The sequence below is a fragment of the Dermacentor albipictus genome, unplaced genomic scaffold, assembly GCF_038994185.2.
Source record: "Dermacentor albipictus isolate Rhodes 1998 colony unplaced genomic scaffold, USDA_Dalb.pri_finalv2 scaffold_13, whole genome shotgun sequence".
Taxonomy (NCBI): domain Eukaryota; kingdom Metazoa; phylum Arthropoda; class Arachnida; order Ixodida; family Ixodidae; genus Dermacentor; species Dermacentor albipictus.
This window is the reverse complement of record NW_027225567.1, coordinates 1,678,387-1,694,226: the sequence shown is the minus strand read 5'-3', so window position 1 is coordinate 1,694,226 and position 15,840 is coordinate 1,678,387. Positions and strand designations below refer to the sequence as shown.

At 49.2% G+C, this 15,840-nt stretch overlaps 1 protein-coding gene across 1 annotated transcript in view; it reads left to right on the top strand.

The window, feature by feature from the left end:
• The first annotated feature begins 12,522 nt into the window (after window positions 1–12,522).
• Window positions 12,523–15,840, top strand: part of LOC135917796 (nose resistant to fluoxetine protein 6-like) — a 413,546-nt gene continuing 410,228 nt past the window's right edge. Inside the window, exon 1 of the mRNA XM_065451401.1 lies at window positions 12,523–12,983. Coding sequence (XP_065307473.1) covers window positions 12,533–12,983 — 451 coding nt within the window. The 5' untranslated portion in view covers window positions 12,523–12,532. The remainder of the gene's footprint in view (window positions 12,984–15,840) is intronic.

Genomic DNA, 15,840 nt, shown 5'->3' with positions numbered 1-15,840 from the left:
TGTGTTGAGGCACGGTTTCCTAAAAATCTAGGACCTGGAAAGCTTCTTCTGCCCATCCACGCTTCGGAAAGGAAGCTCAGCAGGGCGAAATACGTGTACAATATAAAATGAAGTCTCAAGTGCTATTTCGGCGTGCTGCAACTCGCAAGTACAGAGAGCATCAGGTTTGTCTATAGGCATATCAGCATAAAAATCTAAGCATTTCAAATTGGTTCATATTGAATATGTCCTGAATACAAGACTTATTATCTCCTATATTTTTATGTATTTTATCGTAATGTTTTGTCTCGCAATTATTTAGAGAGTAAATCCTTTCATAGCCTTTTCCAGGGCAACAAACAGAAAACGTTTTTCAAGGCAGCAAATAGCATGCGATCATAACGAAAGTAAGCTACCTACAGTGCCTACGCGCTGCATCTGTCTTTCTCGCAGGAGCTACAGCATCGCTCCGTACCTTAATTTGAACTTTTTCCAGTCGCTTTGAGCAACAAGCGCGCACAAATAAATGTAAATAAACGCGACATTTTTTTCTTTACACACGTGCGTTATTTCGCAATTACTCGTCCAGTGCTTCTACAGCAACTTTATTGCTCACATTTGAAAAACGCAGTTGAGGAGGCTCCGCACAAGCGTGCTTGTTGTATAGGCGCAGGACATACAAAATACCGAAAGTAGAAATGAGCTCGCGATACAACGATGCTCTAGAACAGGATTTTGAATTCATAAACGAACCAAAATGTTTGGTTAAACTGACCTGCCAAATCTCTCCGTTCCACTTGTTAAGTTAAGCGGAGGCGGACGTCTGTTAAAAGGCGGAAATATCGATGGCACATAAGCAGGATGGTTCGCAACGTTGTTTTTTCTGTTACCAGCGAAGTGGCGGCTGCAGGTTCTTGAGTTTTCGCTTGTTTACCACGGTCCTCCGTCAGGGCTACGCAACACAACTACGGAAGGACAAAATTGTCGCACTTTGTAGTGCGAGCGGCTGTGTTGTGGGGAATGCAAGTAATCCGATTACCCCGCAGGTTGAACGGCCCGTATCCAGCGCTCTCGCCTTTCCCCTTCATACGATCGCGATGGAAATCGGTAAAACTGAACGTTGTTATTCCGTCCTTCACGTTCATGGCAATTTACAACATAACAGTAGCGTATATTGCGGCGTTTCTTCGTACCGCGCGGAGCTATCGCGGTTGCCGTCGTTGCCGCCATCAGTCTGAAGACAGAGCCAGCAAGCGCTTTATGGCAGTTCGGTGGCGCGTCCGACCAGCGTAGAAATTCATAGCTCACTGTCTGGGTGTTAAATGCGCAAAACATTCGCCACGTGGACCAAAGTCTAGTTAAATTGTCGTTTCGCAGTCGCTAGCTGCATAGACAACTTAGCAAGGGAGTCGGATCGGATCGGAAAACATTTATTAGGCTCTAGAAAAGAGATCTTCGCGGCTTCAGACGGCGTCTTCCATCTTCTGATGGATTCTTCTGTCTGCAATCACAGGGTTGGTGCCCTAGTCCAAGGCTCCACTGAGTATGGCCAACCCGCGAGCTCGCTCTACTAGGCGCTTTTGGCCGTTCAAGCTTACGCTGGAAAGCATACTCTCCCACTGTTCCGCACTCGGGTTTTTAATTTTATAGATAGTTGGGGACTCAATATTTTGACAGGCCCATGATCTGTGGTACAGATCTGGTTTCTCTCCGCACCATGGGCACTTAGCCTCATATTGTGTAGGGAAAATTTTATTCAGAAGGTTTAGATTCGGGAAAGTACCCGTCTGCAGTTGTCGCCATGCAACAGCATCCTCTCTGCTTAGATCCTTATCCGGGGGTGGGTACTTCAGTCTGACCCCTTTATAATAATTTAGTATATCTGAGTAGCCCATGGGTACTGACTCGGGTTCCTCAAGGCTGGATGTGTCGGACACCCGGTTGGTATGCCCTCGAGCTATCCTATCCGCCTCTTGGTTCCCTGTTATGCCAGTGTGCCCTGGTACCCAGATTATGGTATGGTGAACTTTGTTTCCCGGGTCGCATGAGCAGAGTATATGGCGTGCTTTGCGCCCAATTCTGCCGTTTGTATAATTATGGCATGCTGCTTGAGAGTCTGTTATTATTGTTAGGGACCTGCCAGATCGATAGCCCTCCAGTGCTGCCAGAGCCACAGCTGCCTCTTCGGCCTCGACTACCGTGCAGTCCTGTAGTGATGCGCTGGTGATCTCCTTGAGGTCCGAGTTAAGCACCGACGCCACTGCTCTGCTGTTGTGTCTTCCGTCTTTGACGAACGTTGCCGCGTCCGTATACCTTGTGTTGTCCTTGTTCGCCAAGGTTATCTGCACGTACTCCGCTCTTGCTTCTCTACGCGCCTTGTGCAGGTTCCGATCCATATTCTTGGGTATCGGTGCGACTCGCAGTGTACTGCGATACTTGTCCGGAATGGCCTCGGTACGTTCGATCTCTTGGATCATGTTGCCGCCGCAATATCTTCGCAGGAGCACCCTTCCCGTGGGGGTCTGCATCAACCTACGTGCCTGAGAGCATAGTAGTGCTTCTCTTAGTTCACTGAAGGTATTGTGCGGTCCCAGGGCCAGCAGTTTCTCGGTTGATGTGCGCTGCGACAGGTGAAGCGCAGTTTTGTACGCCTTTCGCAGTATGGCGTCCGCTTGTTCTTCTTCTTGCTTGATGCATTTGTGGTAGGGAAGGCTATACACCACTCTGCTAACCACGAGGCTCGTGACTAGCCTAAGTGTGCCGCTCTCCTTCATACCGGGTCTCTTGCTAGATACTGTGTTGATCATACGGGCTACCTGCATGGTGGCAGTCTTCAGCAGTGTCAGAGTATGATTGCACCGTTGATTGGATTGAAGCCACATCCCCAGGATCCGAATCGTGGTCTTCTCCGGAATGCATTGTCCCGCGAGGTACACGTTGAGGCTGAGCTCATCGCTTGTAGGGACCGTTCGATTTTGTTTGCCTCGCCACACCCTTAGAAGCTCGGACTTCTCCGTCGAGCAGGTGAGGCCCCTGGCCCTAACGTAGGTTTCTACGCAGGTGGCCGCTTTTTGCAGGCACTCTTCTTTTTCGCTGAGCGATCCCCGGTTCACCCATACCGTGATGTCGTCAGCGTAAATGGCGTGCCGTATGCCTTCAAGTTGTTCGAGTTGTCTTGCTAGCCCGATCATTGCGACGTTGAAGAGGATGGGGGAGATGACCGACCCTTGAGGAGTTCCCTTGTTTGGGGTGCGAAACTTCTCTGATCTGACTGCTCCCAGGCCGATTGTTGCTGTCCGGTTAGAGAGGAAGGCCTTGACATAGCCATGAATCCTTCTGCCACAGTTCAGGCTATCTATTCCTGTGAGTATGGCTTCGTGGCTGACATTGTCGAAGGCTCCTTTAATGTCCAGTGCCATGATGACGTGTTCGCTGTTTCGTGGGACGTTGCTGAGCACCTCCTCCTTGAGCTGGAGGAGCACGTCTTGCGTCGATAATTTAGCGCGGAATCCAAACATGCTGGGGGGGTACAGCTCGTTGTCCCCCATATAATTTTGTAGCCTCATTGTAACCACCCGCTCGTACAGCTTGCCTAAGCATGACGTGAGAGAGATTGGTCTAAGATTTTCTACTTGCAGTTTTTTGCCAGGTTTTGGAATCATTACTACCTCCGAATGCTTCCACTCCTCGGGTACTGTCTCCTCCGCCCAGTGCTTGTTGAGATAGTCAGTAAGTTCTACTACCAGCTCATCACTCAGGTTGCGAATCAGCGCGTTTTTTATCTTGTCTGCGCCTGCAGCCGTATTCCTAGTGGTATTTCTTATTGCTGCGTATACTTCCTCTTTGGTTATAGGCCTGTCCAGATCAGAATTTTCTTTCGCCTTGTAGCACTCCGTGTAGGCTGCTGGGTCACCGTCCCCGAAGCACTTGTGCCTTACTCTTTCCATGAGCTCATACTCTGGACCCTGAAACTGGTGAACCAGCCTCTGTATGGCCTTGTTGTTGGACTTGGTTTTAGTCAGGTCCAGGAGTGCTTTGAGTATGCTCCACGTTCGAGCGGTACTCAGGGTTCCGCTTAAGGAATTGCTAAATTGCTGCCAATTTGCTCTCGCCAATTGTTCCGCATACTCTTCTGTCTTTTGCGTAATTTCCGCAATCTTCAGCTATAGCTTCCTATTAAACTTCTGTCTCTTCCACCTTTTGGTCAGGCTCTGTCTTGCCTCCCAGAGCCGAAGCAGTCTAGAGTCAACCTCCGGTATGTGCTCTGTGCGGTCGATCTCCTTGGTGTACTCGCTTTGCCTTTCCTTCAGCATATTCCCCCATTCCTCGATTGACAGTATCGCGCCCAGCGGATGTCCATCACAGGCTTGTCTAAAAGCATCCCAATCCGTTATTTTTGCTGTAACTATCCGACGCTTTACGTGAGCCATTCCAATTTGCGTCTTGATGATGTAATGATCACTACCCAGGCTTTCCAGCATATTTTCCCAGACCGCCTGTCTCGCTCTTCTTACGAAGGTGAGGTCAGGGCTGGTGTCCTCCTGGACGCTGTTTCCCATCCTGGTGGGGACCTCTGGGTCCGTTAAGAGTTGGCAGTTTATGTTGTCAGCCGCCTCCTTGACTGTCGTACCCTTTTTATCGATGGTCTTGTATCCCCAGCTAGGATCCTTGGCGTGGAAGTCTCCAACGATTACGAGCGTGTTGTTTTTAGCCAACCTGCTCACACCGTGGAAAAGGTGCGTGAATTTGCCCTTCTTCTGCTTTGGAGGACTGTATACGTTTACAATAAAAGTACTTCCCCCGTTCTTCTTTTTCGGTATAATTTCGGTAATCTCATGATCTATGTCTGTGTCAGCAATCTTGTCGTGTGCTATGGCGGCAAGGGTGTTGCTGATCAGAATGGCTGTTCGACCAGTGACCTCATTTACTTGGCATGTATACCCCTGTAATTTTGGCGTGAAGCCCCAGGTGGCGCTACGCGTCTTGCAAAACTCCAGAGTCTGACGTTCATGCCGTGGCCCCCCCAAAGCCGGCGCTGCGCTTAGCAGGTGGTGTGACGTCAGCTGTCTCCGTTGCTATGGCGACGCGTGACGTCAGCTTGCTCCCCGACACAACTAGAAGGGAGCCAATGGTCGTGTGTGCCGTGGCCCTCGAGCCGGCGCCGCGCCAAACAGGTGGTCTCTCATTTGATTTGACGGCCTCCTCGCCTTGCGCTCGCTCCGTGGCGGCTTCACTGGGATATATAGCGGCGCGCTACGCGTTGGTTCATCAGTCTCGCCATGGAAGTTACCGACGAAGAGTCTATATCTGAATTTAGTTGCTCTACTGCTTCGGAAAAGCTAAATTCTAAGGCGAAAGCTAAGCATGCACAGGCAGAAATACAAGCGTAGCCATGCAGATATTGCTTTCGCAATTCAACCATGTTTAACCAGAGCTAAACCACAGCCAATTTTTTCTCTGACAGCAGTAATGAACTGAGAAAAGGGTCGGCAAGTGTATACTTACGTAACGCAGCCGGGCTGCGAAACTACATGCACAATGAATTCAGATCGACTACGAAATTGCGCATGATGCACCGCACCGATCAAGGCAGCCGAGACCGCCGACTTGCGGTGCTCGGGTGATGGTTCCACTTACTCAGCACCTAGAAAAACTGAATTAACACGGCAAGCTGGAGGAGTTGGGGATTGAACATGTTCTTTTGGGTGGGCCACGCAACCCGGACGAAAGACGAGAGGAAGTACACAAAGACAGTTTTAGTATAGCGTACCCTATACCAGTGCGTACGCTCAAAAAATAGCGGGTCATCACTGCGCATGCGCTGAACGCTAAATGAAATAGCGGGCGTACGCAACGCAAACGAGTTAGCGTTAGCGTTTTTGCATGGTTTCCGGAGTTTGCGGGAAAAATGGCGGCGGTCCCGGCTGCCCGCTTCGAATTGAATTTGGCGTTGCTTTCGTAGAATGCACTTCGTTCGTTGCAAATGACTGTGTAAACGGCTTTCGCTTAGTCTCAGGCCACTTGGACGATAGAGTATTATGGATAACCTCGTGGTGTTTTGGAGATCGCTTCTCGTTTCGAACGAGTCGAAGCCTAACGAAAGAAACCTTCGAGATGTCAGCACCACCTATTACAGGCGCGAAATAGCCGCAATGACTGCATATGGCCTCTGAGATCCGAACATATCGCCGGCCAACTAAAATTGTAGAAAACGTGCGCTGCTTAGCGTACGCTATATTATAGCGTATAGCGTACGCTATACTTGCGTACGCTAAACTAAAACTGTCTAATATGCGCTCGTATTGTGTACTTGCTCTCGTCTTTCGTCCGGGTTGCGCTGCCCACCCATGCATGGTCTAGAAAAAGCGCATATCACGACGCGTTTTCCTGCAAGCGTCTGCCAAGAACAGTGCCACGACTGAGGACAATAGCGAGACGTGCTCGGCCAACATCGTCAACAACGGCTGAACCATTCGCTATTGTAAATGTACAATAAATTTATAACTGCCATTATTTCTATCTTTTTTTTTATTTAGGCAAAGCATTCGAAAAGGTTTGCTACGAACTGCTTCTTTTCCAGCTAAGTGTTTTAAACCTTGGCATTACCCGCCGTGGTGGCGTAGTGGGTTTGATGTTGCGCTGCTAAGCCCGATGGCGCAGGATCAGATCTCGGTCGTGGCGGCCGCATTTGGATGGGGGTGAAATGCAAAAAAATACCCACGTACCATGCACTGGCTGCGAGCTAAAGAACCCCAGGTGGTCAAAATAATGTAGAGTCCACCACAACGGTGTGTCTCACCATCAGATCGGGGTTTTGGCACGTAAGACCCCAGAATTTAAGTCTTTGAATTTGAAACATTGCAGTAACCTGCTGAGCTGAAAAGAATGTGTTCTTATCAACTGCTATGCTATTTTTACTGTAATTAATCATGATTCGCCATTGACCGGTATTCGCTCTGGCATGCCTCATAGATTAGTACATTGACCCGTTCTTTTTCTGAATTACATTACCGACCTACCTTTTTTGTTGTCTCACACTCACCTGCTTGCGTAGATTGTCTGATATATCGTGTAACAATTAGTAATAACGACACTAATGCTCTTCAATCTGATTTGGACTATGGTATATGTCGATCGATTGACTGAGGCAGCACCGGGCTAATAGAACTAAATATTAACACATGTAAAGTTATGAACGTGCTCCGGAACACCAATACCCATCTTACTACCTCACATAGTTCATCTGGAACCGTTCATTCATACAAGTACTTAGGTGTCGATATTACCGATAATAAAACCTGGAGACTTCACATTAAGCACATAATTATTCAAATCAACAGCATGCTTGGTTACTTACGTAGCAATTTTTCAAAGACCCTATCATCATTTAATGTGACTACTTTAGAAATCATTAGTGCGGTCTGTACGGCACCACACACTGCAGCCTTGTGAAACTCTAAGCATGAAAACTTTATTTATTATTATTATTATTATTATTATTATTATTATTATTATTATTATTATTATTATTATTATTATTATTATTATTATTATTATTATTGCCGCCGCCGCTGCTGCTGCTGCTGCTGCCGCCGCTGCTGCTGCTGCTGCCGCCGCCGCCGCTGCCGCCGCCGCCGCCGCCGCCGTCGTCGTCGTCGTCGTCGTCGTCGTCGTCGTCGTCGTCGTCGTTGTTATTGTTGTTGTTCAATATGGAAACATACAAACACACAAAGGAAACAGGGAGGGAGCAAGCTGGCAACTGCCACCGAGAGGGGAACAACGCCTGCCTACTCTGTCGGGAGGAGGGAATGAAAAGAGAAGAGGACAAGAACGTAGGAAACAAAGAAATAGGAAAGAGAATAGGAACACGAAAAAAAAAATGTCTATAAACGAGAGGCCAAATCAGTTTTCGGCATGAAAGTTAGCAAGGCTCTATGGACTTGGTCACCTTGTGAAGCCCTCCCTCTCAGAAGCAGGCAAACGTCAAGGGTCGTACACTCGAGTCCAATCAGTCCATATGTGTTAATTAGCAGTGCAGGTTGCGTGACGAATGCGGGGCACTCCAATATAAGGTGTTCAAGTTTCCCACAGGAGCCACATGATGTATACGATGGACTGTCCACACATCCTCGACGATACAAGCGTTCGCGCGCCAACACAAAGCCAACTCTTCATTTCACTAACAGTCCTCTGGCACTACAAGGCAAGCTACGGCCACGAACACGGGGAGGGAACGAGCCGTTTGTAACACGGTGGTCTGGGTGCTGCTTTCGGAGGAACCGGAGGATTAACACATGGGCGTTGTCAATCATACAAGGGCAGTCCCTCCCGTGGTGAGCACAGGTTGATGCGAGGCGATCAGCCTCTTCATTTCCAGCAATACCCACGTGCGAAGGTATCCACTGGGCAATGAGGGACACCCCAGGAGAAGTAATTTTGTTGGCGGCCTCTATTATATGGCGGAGAATCGGGCTATTGGCATTCTTTGTTAACAGCCTGCCAAGGGCAGCTTTGGAGTCTGCAAGGATGGCGACCTTCGACGTGCACTTCAAAGCTACATCAATCGCTGCCAGCTCCGCATTTGCTGTTGAGGATGGATAAGGTATTCGGAACATCCTTCTTATGTCAGTTGAAGGGCCGAAGAAAGCTGGTGCAGCGCCTTGAGCGTCTCTGCTTGCCGATGCGTCCGTAAATATCTTAAGATGGTCTTCATATTTTTCGAATAAGTGCAGCTGGGCCAAGTGGAATAGTGCCTACACAGGCTGCTCATATTTTTTGTGTGTCTCGGGAATTGAAAGATGAATAGGGAAGGGCCATTTGTTGTTGAGTTACAACGGAGTTGTCAGGGAGGTAGTATCTTCTGAACTGCCAGCAATGGCAACGAACAATGCTGCTATTTTCTCCATGCAAGAGAACGGTTACTGAATCAGCCGGTAAATAAGCGCTTGTCCATCTGATGCTCGACGCAGACGCTCGACGTGATGTAACGCTCCTGGTCGGGTTGCAGCCTCAGGGGCAGCTGGTGTGCTTCAGTGAGTAGTGGACCAGACTGCGCCTCATGAGGCAATCCATGAATGACACGGAGGGCAACACGATAGTCCCGTTCCTATTGAGACATCAAACTAGGTGGCACGTTCAACACTGGCAAGGCATACATCATGCCAGAAAGTACAGATGATTGGTATACCTGTAGTACTGTTATCTGGTCACAGCCATCGCACCTAGCAATCAAATGGGCCACTGATCTGAGTAGAGACTGCGGTTTGCGCCACACCGAGGTGACGGCAGGGCGCCATGATAGGCGGTCATCGAGGCTTACGCCCAGGTAGTGGTGTTGCTGTACCCAATCTATCTGTGTATCTCGGAGGTATAGCAGGCTCATGGTTCGACGAGCGCGTTGTCTAGGATGATACGTAATTGCGGCAAACATTGCGGGTGAATTCTGCCGACCAACTTCATCCATGTACTTGATGTGACATTCAGAGCTCTCGGCAAGATTCCACGAAGACATGAACCGTGGTGCGAAGGACCGCTGATCCACAACGCCATGTCCTCACCACAGATTACTCTGCCTATTGGAAAGTCGCATTCTAGAGGCAATTGGCTTAGAAGTACGCTGTTGAAGAGAAGCGGCGTTAAGACGCTGCCTTGCGGGACACCACACTTAACAGTGCGAAATTCACTTGTTCTTCCTCCAATGCGCACTTTCATTTTGCGCTCTGATAGAAAATGGCCCACAAAACGAAGCAAACGACCTGATATTCCCGCAGTCATAAGTGCGAAAACAGTCGCCCTGCGTAGTACCGAATGAAATGCTTTCTGTTTATCTATGTATAGTGTATATGCAGAGTGCTTGCTTTCTCGAGCAGATTCAAGCGATGATATGAGGTATGCAATGCTGTCAAGGGCTGAACGATGGCGACGAAAATAGTTCATGACATCAGGAAAGAAATTCAGCTCCTGTAATCTGCTATCTAGATGAAACAGTACCATTCGTTCCATCAGCTTGATAACATATTAGGGATATTAGGGGTATTGGCCGGTACGACTTGAGGTGTTTTGCACGACGCCCGGGCTTTAAAACAGGTATCGCCACAGATGATTTCCACTCGTTGGGGAACAGACTCGTTCGCCACACTCTATTATATTCGTCCAAGATAAGCTGATGAAATGCCTCATCGATGTTTCGTAAGGCTTGGTACGTGACACCGTCTTCACCTGGGGCAGTGCGGCGCTTAGAAAGGCTAAGCGTATAGCGTAGCTCCTCGAGAGTAATGTCTGCCTCATCCATCTCGCAAGCAGGGCCATAGCAAGAGGTTAGGGTACCGTGACTTGTCAGAGAATTACGGTCACCGTTTGTGTTGTCTCTTGACATAGCAGATATGAAAAGATCGGAAAATGCGTCCGCGAGAGTTTTCGGCCACCGGCCGTCGTTATGCACAAAGCAGCAGCTGGATTCGTGCAGATTTCGGGAGTGCGGAGAGCCTTCAGTATGCGCCATACACTTCCGAAACCACTTGCCGTATGCAGTGAACTACAAAATGCCGCCCAGCTCTTTCGACGAGGTTGCTTTGTGTGCCGTCGTATAGCTGAATCCAGGCGGTTACACACCGTCCTATCAGAGCTTCATTTAGCGCACTGCGCCCTGCTGTAAGCGCGGCGTCGACATGTACGTAACCTCAAGAGCTTAAGATCAGGGTTTGGTTTATCTAAGCGCCGCCGTCGTCGTACCGTAGCTTGTTGTAGACACTCACTCACCAGTTTGAACAACTTGTCGTGTGATGGCGCCTTTGAGATCAGCTGACGGAACTTGACCCAATTTGTCACAGCGTAGTCAGTAGTCTGGCGGCTAGGAGCTTTTTCTGGAACCTACCAAATTGGTAGGTGATCTGAGCCCCATGGGTCAGCTTGACAAGACCAGGCCAGGCGCGCATCTCTCGTTGATATTGCAAGGTCGATGGTGGATTGTTCCTTTCCTCTGCCTACAAATGTAGGTGAACCATGATTGAGGGTTTGCAGATCATGTCTAACAATAAATTATTGAACTACACACCACGATTGTCTTGTGGACGAGAACACCAGCGAGGATGGTGAGCATTGAAGTCTCCGCACAGCACAAATGATTGGCCGCAACGAGAGACTAAGCACTCGAGTAATATGGTGTCTGAAGACCGCGTCGGTCGATAATATATGCTTGCCATAATCGTCGTTTTATCTCTCAGACTTACAGCCACAGCCGCACATTCAAAATCGCCGTTGCAGATGCAATCTGTGTCAATAACTGCGAAATGTAGATCAGCTCGTACATATTACGATGCTTTTGAAGCATTTCGAGGGATGCGCGACGTCTGTATACTGGAAAGTATCGCATGCCGGCTCTTCCATCACTTTTTGTCATGCAGCGCAATAGTGAATTTAACCCTGTTTTACAAATTTGTAACCATTCTTCGCTTCACACTGACTCCTTTTGTCAACCTCACTACGTATCGCGCAGCACAAATGATCTCAATAATGTCGGAATTCAGTCAAGGAACACTAACACATTTAGTCATTCGTTTTCCCCAAGGACATCGCAGGAATGGATCCACTTTCGCGGATACATTGCCGCCATTGTCGATAACAACCTTTTCCGCCAAGCATTAGCTAACATTCCATAATTAGAAATTGCTAATATGTAATATTGTTTGCATTATTTGTCGTATTTCGTTGTTATGCTTCCGTTTCCGAGACCACTTCTCTCTGGAATGCCCTCGGCCCTTGGACATAACATAAATAAATAAATTTGTGTACACGACGTAATTTTCTTCAAATATGTTCCTAGTTCTGTACGAAAGAGGACCAAAAAGCACACGGACATTGAGCTGCGGATACACTGTACCTTGTACATCGCCGTGTGGCTCCATCTTATTTCATTGTGACGAGCACTGTAACAAACAGCCACATTACTGAAGCACTACCAGGTTTGACGGGATGCCGACATGCAGCTTCCTTCAGAAATAGTGAACGAATCATTCTGTTTCTTCCGCGTAGTGCCTGCAGCCAATAACTAACTTGCGCCCGTTCTTTGAACAGGTGATTCAATGTCTTTACGAGAAAAAATGCGATGTGACTGGCTGCACCGTAAGCCAAGACGTAATTTGCAATAACGAGGTCCTAGAAGAAATTGTACAAAGGCTAGTCCGTCCACCTTGCCTCTATTTCTCCATGCAGTGTGCAGTGTGCAGCACCTTCGAATACGATAATGTAATGTGGGCACCTTTATTGGCAGCATATCATAATTCGACTGAACAAAGGGAAGCGGGGGGGGGGGGGGGGGACAGGCGCTCTTAAGACACAGCTCCACCGCTTACCCTTTAATGTGCGCTTTCTGGCACAACAGCGTTGCTCGCGAGCGGAGCCAAGTGTGCGGAAGAGCAGCACGTTCAATCCGGAGCACGGATCCGTACGCGCTCACCCTCAGCGAGCGGCGGCGGCAGCGGCGGCGGCGGCAGCACTCCTTAAAAACAGGTCTACGGTGCGGCGCCCGGACCAGAAGAAGGACACCAGCGGCACGATGCGCACCAACGCCACAGCTCAGCGCCGCTCGCTCCCTGCGGCCCTCCTCCCGGCGCCCGGATTGCTCCGAGTCGTCCAGACGCCGACGATGCTGCCGCTGCTCCTGCTACTCCTGGCTACCGCCGTAGCACTGCTGGCTGACACCGCGGCTGCGAACCCATCCATCGGCGACGTCATCGGTCAGATCAGGGAGCGCGCAGCCGCCGCTGCCGCGGAGGATGGTGGCACGACGACGTCCGCGCCCCCCAACAAGACCAGAAACGAGCGGATACTGGAGCAGTGGTCCAAGTTCGAAATTAACCTTCAGGACCTGGTGGATAGCGTGATAAGGAAGGTACTGCCAACAGTGATACGGCGAAGCTCCGAGCTGGAGGTGTCTCCGGACTGCCGTGACGCCCTGCTTAAAGTGGTCTTCGGCATACGTCAACTCAAGAGATGGGCCTTCCAATGTGAGTGGTCGAGCCGTTCGCAGTCACTATGAGTGCCGTTGGTGCAAGAGATTTCCATTTTACAGGATAGTGCGAAACTTTTCGTTATATGAATTTCCTTTAACAGTGACATGTCCATTTTCTGTAGATTTTTTTTTTTATGATAGAGCCGACACTTTCTTCACTCATTACGCTGATGTTCAAGAGAAAAGCGCGTGCCGAGGCTTTCGGCACTCGCTTAACTCGTGTACTCGGTGTAAGCTTTTCCACTAAGCCCTAGTGAACTGCCGTGACGATTTGGGAAACTTGTGCGACACTACAGCGCTCACACGACGCCTCTTCTCCAGGATGGCGTTCTGTGGGAGCGGTCGCACCGAAACCGGCCTTATGCACACATAAGTTTGTCGTAGGCGTATTACCACTGAGCCGGAAGCCCTAAGCTCGACTTGGACGAGCAGTTGCTGTAGCTGATTGAACCATGCGGCAAAAATGTGCGGTACCAGGTGACCATGGCCTGCTGATGTGAAGACAGCGGGGCGCAGTTAAGCTTTCTTCGGGATCGCGTCACGCTGTTGGCAGGCGCCATCCTGTTACTGTGCCACAAGAGTTTCTTACTTCCTACGTAGCCCACATGAACTGCGGTTCGTGGCACCAGTTATGTACATTGATTTTAATCATCGGGCAGTGGTAAACACTTACAAGTGTCTTTATTCTGAACTGTGTTTCTCTCAGTCATAGATGACGCCCAATACCACGTTTTTGCCCTCACTGAGGACGACGCTAAACATGCAGGCCCAATCTGCTTGTTATTGGGATTTAAAGACGTGCACGACGACCTCTTCAAGAACGGTACTCAATGTCAGGCGCACGTATGTACAAAACAGCTAAAGAAGGTGTCGGCGTGTCTCTTTCTTTCGAGCACTCACGAAACACATACGCATGTTTAACGAAGGTTTCGTGACCGATGACTTATAGTGCGAACATTACTGTGCCAATCCTCTTGCTAACCTATTCTCGAAGCCGTATAGCGGTGTAGTAACTTTGATTAAGGTTACGTAATAACGCACCAACGTTTTCAAAAAGTTTTACAACCTTCACCGCTCGTAAAAGGGCCGCCTTACGGCGCGGACGTGTCAACGACGTTTAACGCATACATTGTAGCCGTAATAGGAGTAAAGCTTTCGCCACACCTTCCTGTGTATAGATCGCGGGACTAATGCGCCACAGGGTGTGCGATTGCCCATCTGAACGGAAGCCGCTCATTCAAGACAGCTTGCGTCCGAACCGTTACTGCTTTCGGTGTCTCTAACCTCGGTCAAAAAGTGCCTCTGCGGTTCGCCGCGGGCCACGCAACAGAGTCACGCTTTAACCCAGCGCGTGCTCTATCGCCTCACTGCAGCGACCGCGTTCGTTTTACACCGACAAGCCCGGAGCAACGGTTGATACGTGGCCTTCCCATCTGGAAGCGTGCTCGCTGAGGAACAACGCGTATCGAATCCAACTACCACCGGCACACGGCGCGTATGTACTCCGGTGAGCACCGCTTCCCGCGCTCCAGAGAGCGAGGTCGGTGGCACTGCAGCGCTGGCAGCGTTTCAGGCATATGCGACTGTCGGAGACAGTGCGCGCATTCCAGGCCATTTTATGCACCGGCCGGAGAGCGCGCACACCTGACTACCGGCCGGCGAGCCGACGTCGCGGCCTTTTGAGTGCAAGGGACTGGCCTATAGGGAAGCGACGGGTGGGGTACACGCCGGTCTCCTTTTTGTTTTTTTTTTTTTGCTGTTCCGTTGTTCCGAGTATCACGTGCATTCCAGATCGCTTTTGAATATCTAAGGGGCCCGTGCTGTGTGACCTGGCAAACACGGAGCTCAGTGTGTCGAACGCAATACTCGCTGCCGCCGCCGCCGCCGAGGAAGTAGGCAACTAGGCTTTGTGCACAGGCACGCCTGTCGAAATCGTCGGCGCGCGCACATTGCGATGGCATATCGCGACGCGGCAAAGAAGGAATCGATGGCGCCAGCCGTTCGCGGGGTCGCGAACCGATATATTTGCGCCTTAACGCGCCTCCTTGCGCACACGTAAGCCAAGCACCTGCGTGTGACATGGTTTAAAGATGGGATGGGGGGGGGGAAGGGGGGAGGAGGTGGAGAAGACCAGTATAAGATGGTCCCTAGTCTGTAAACAAACATCAAAATGTGAAGAGAAAAATACAACCACCTAACGACGTTACAATGAGTGTTTCTGGTTCCAGTTTCCATCGTAGAGAGCAGTCGTTGCTTTTAAGAGGAAGCTTTAGTTCGGGTGCTCCTATCTAAATACATGTAAACGGAGAATTCGCTTTTCTCGGCAAGGGTGGACACTGCACCTCATTTGGCGAGGTCTGTTGCATTTAAAATAAAACCTAATATCTAGTGACCGTTGGTTTCGAATTTTTGATTTAGGTCGTCAATCTTTTATTGAAATGTGGCAAAAATCGGAAATCTTCAGAAAACGAAACTATCAAGTTTACAACGCTGTAACTCAGCAATTAAAAATGATATCGCAAATATGTGAATTGCACCTGATAGTACACTTAAAGCGGATAATAATGATATGGTACACATGAATCTCAAAAAATGTAGTGATGTGTAAATACAGCTTTTGCAGAACCCTCGTACACAACATAACGAATTCACGTAAGATAAAAAATGACACATCAAATTTGTCCGTTTTCAATGATCTAGTGGACGCGGTTTACAAAACGGCAATATCCGTTCTCCGAATTTTTGAAAATCTTTTTAACAAAATTCAGGCCTTAAGTCGAAATTTCGCTTCCAACAGTCACTAGAATTCAACTTTCTCCCTCAAATGCAACAAAGTTCATTAAGATCGGTCC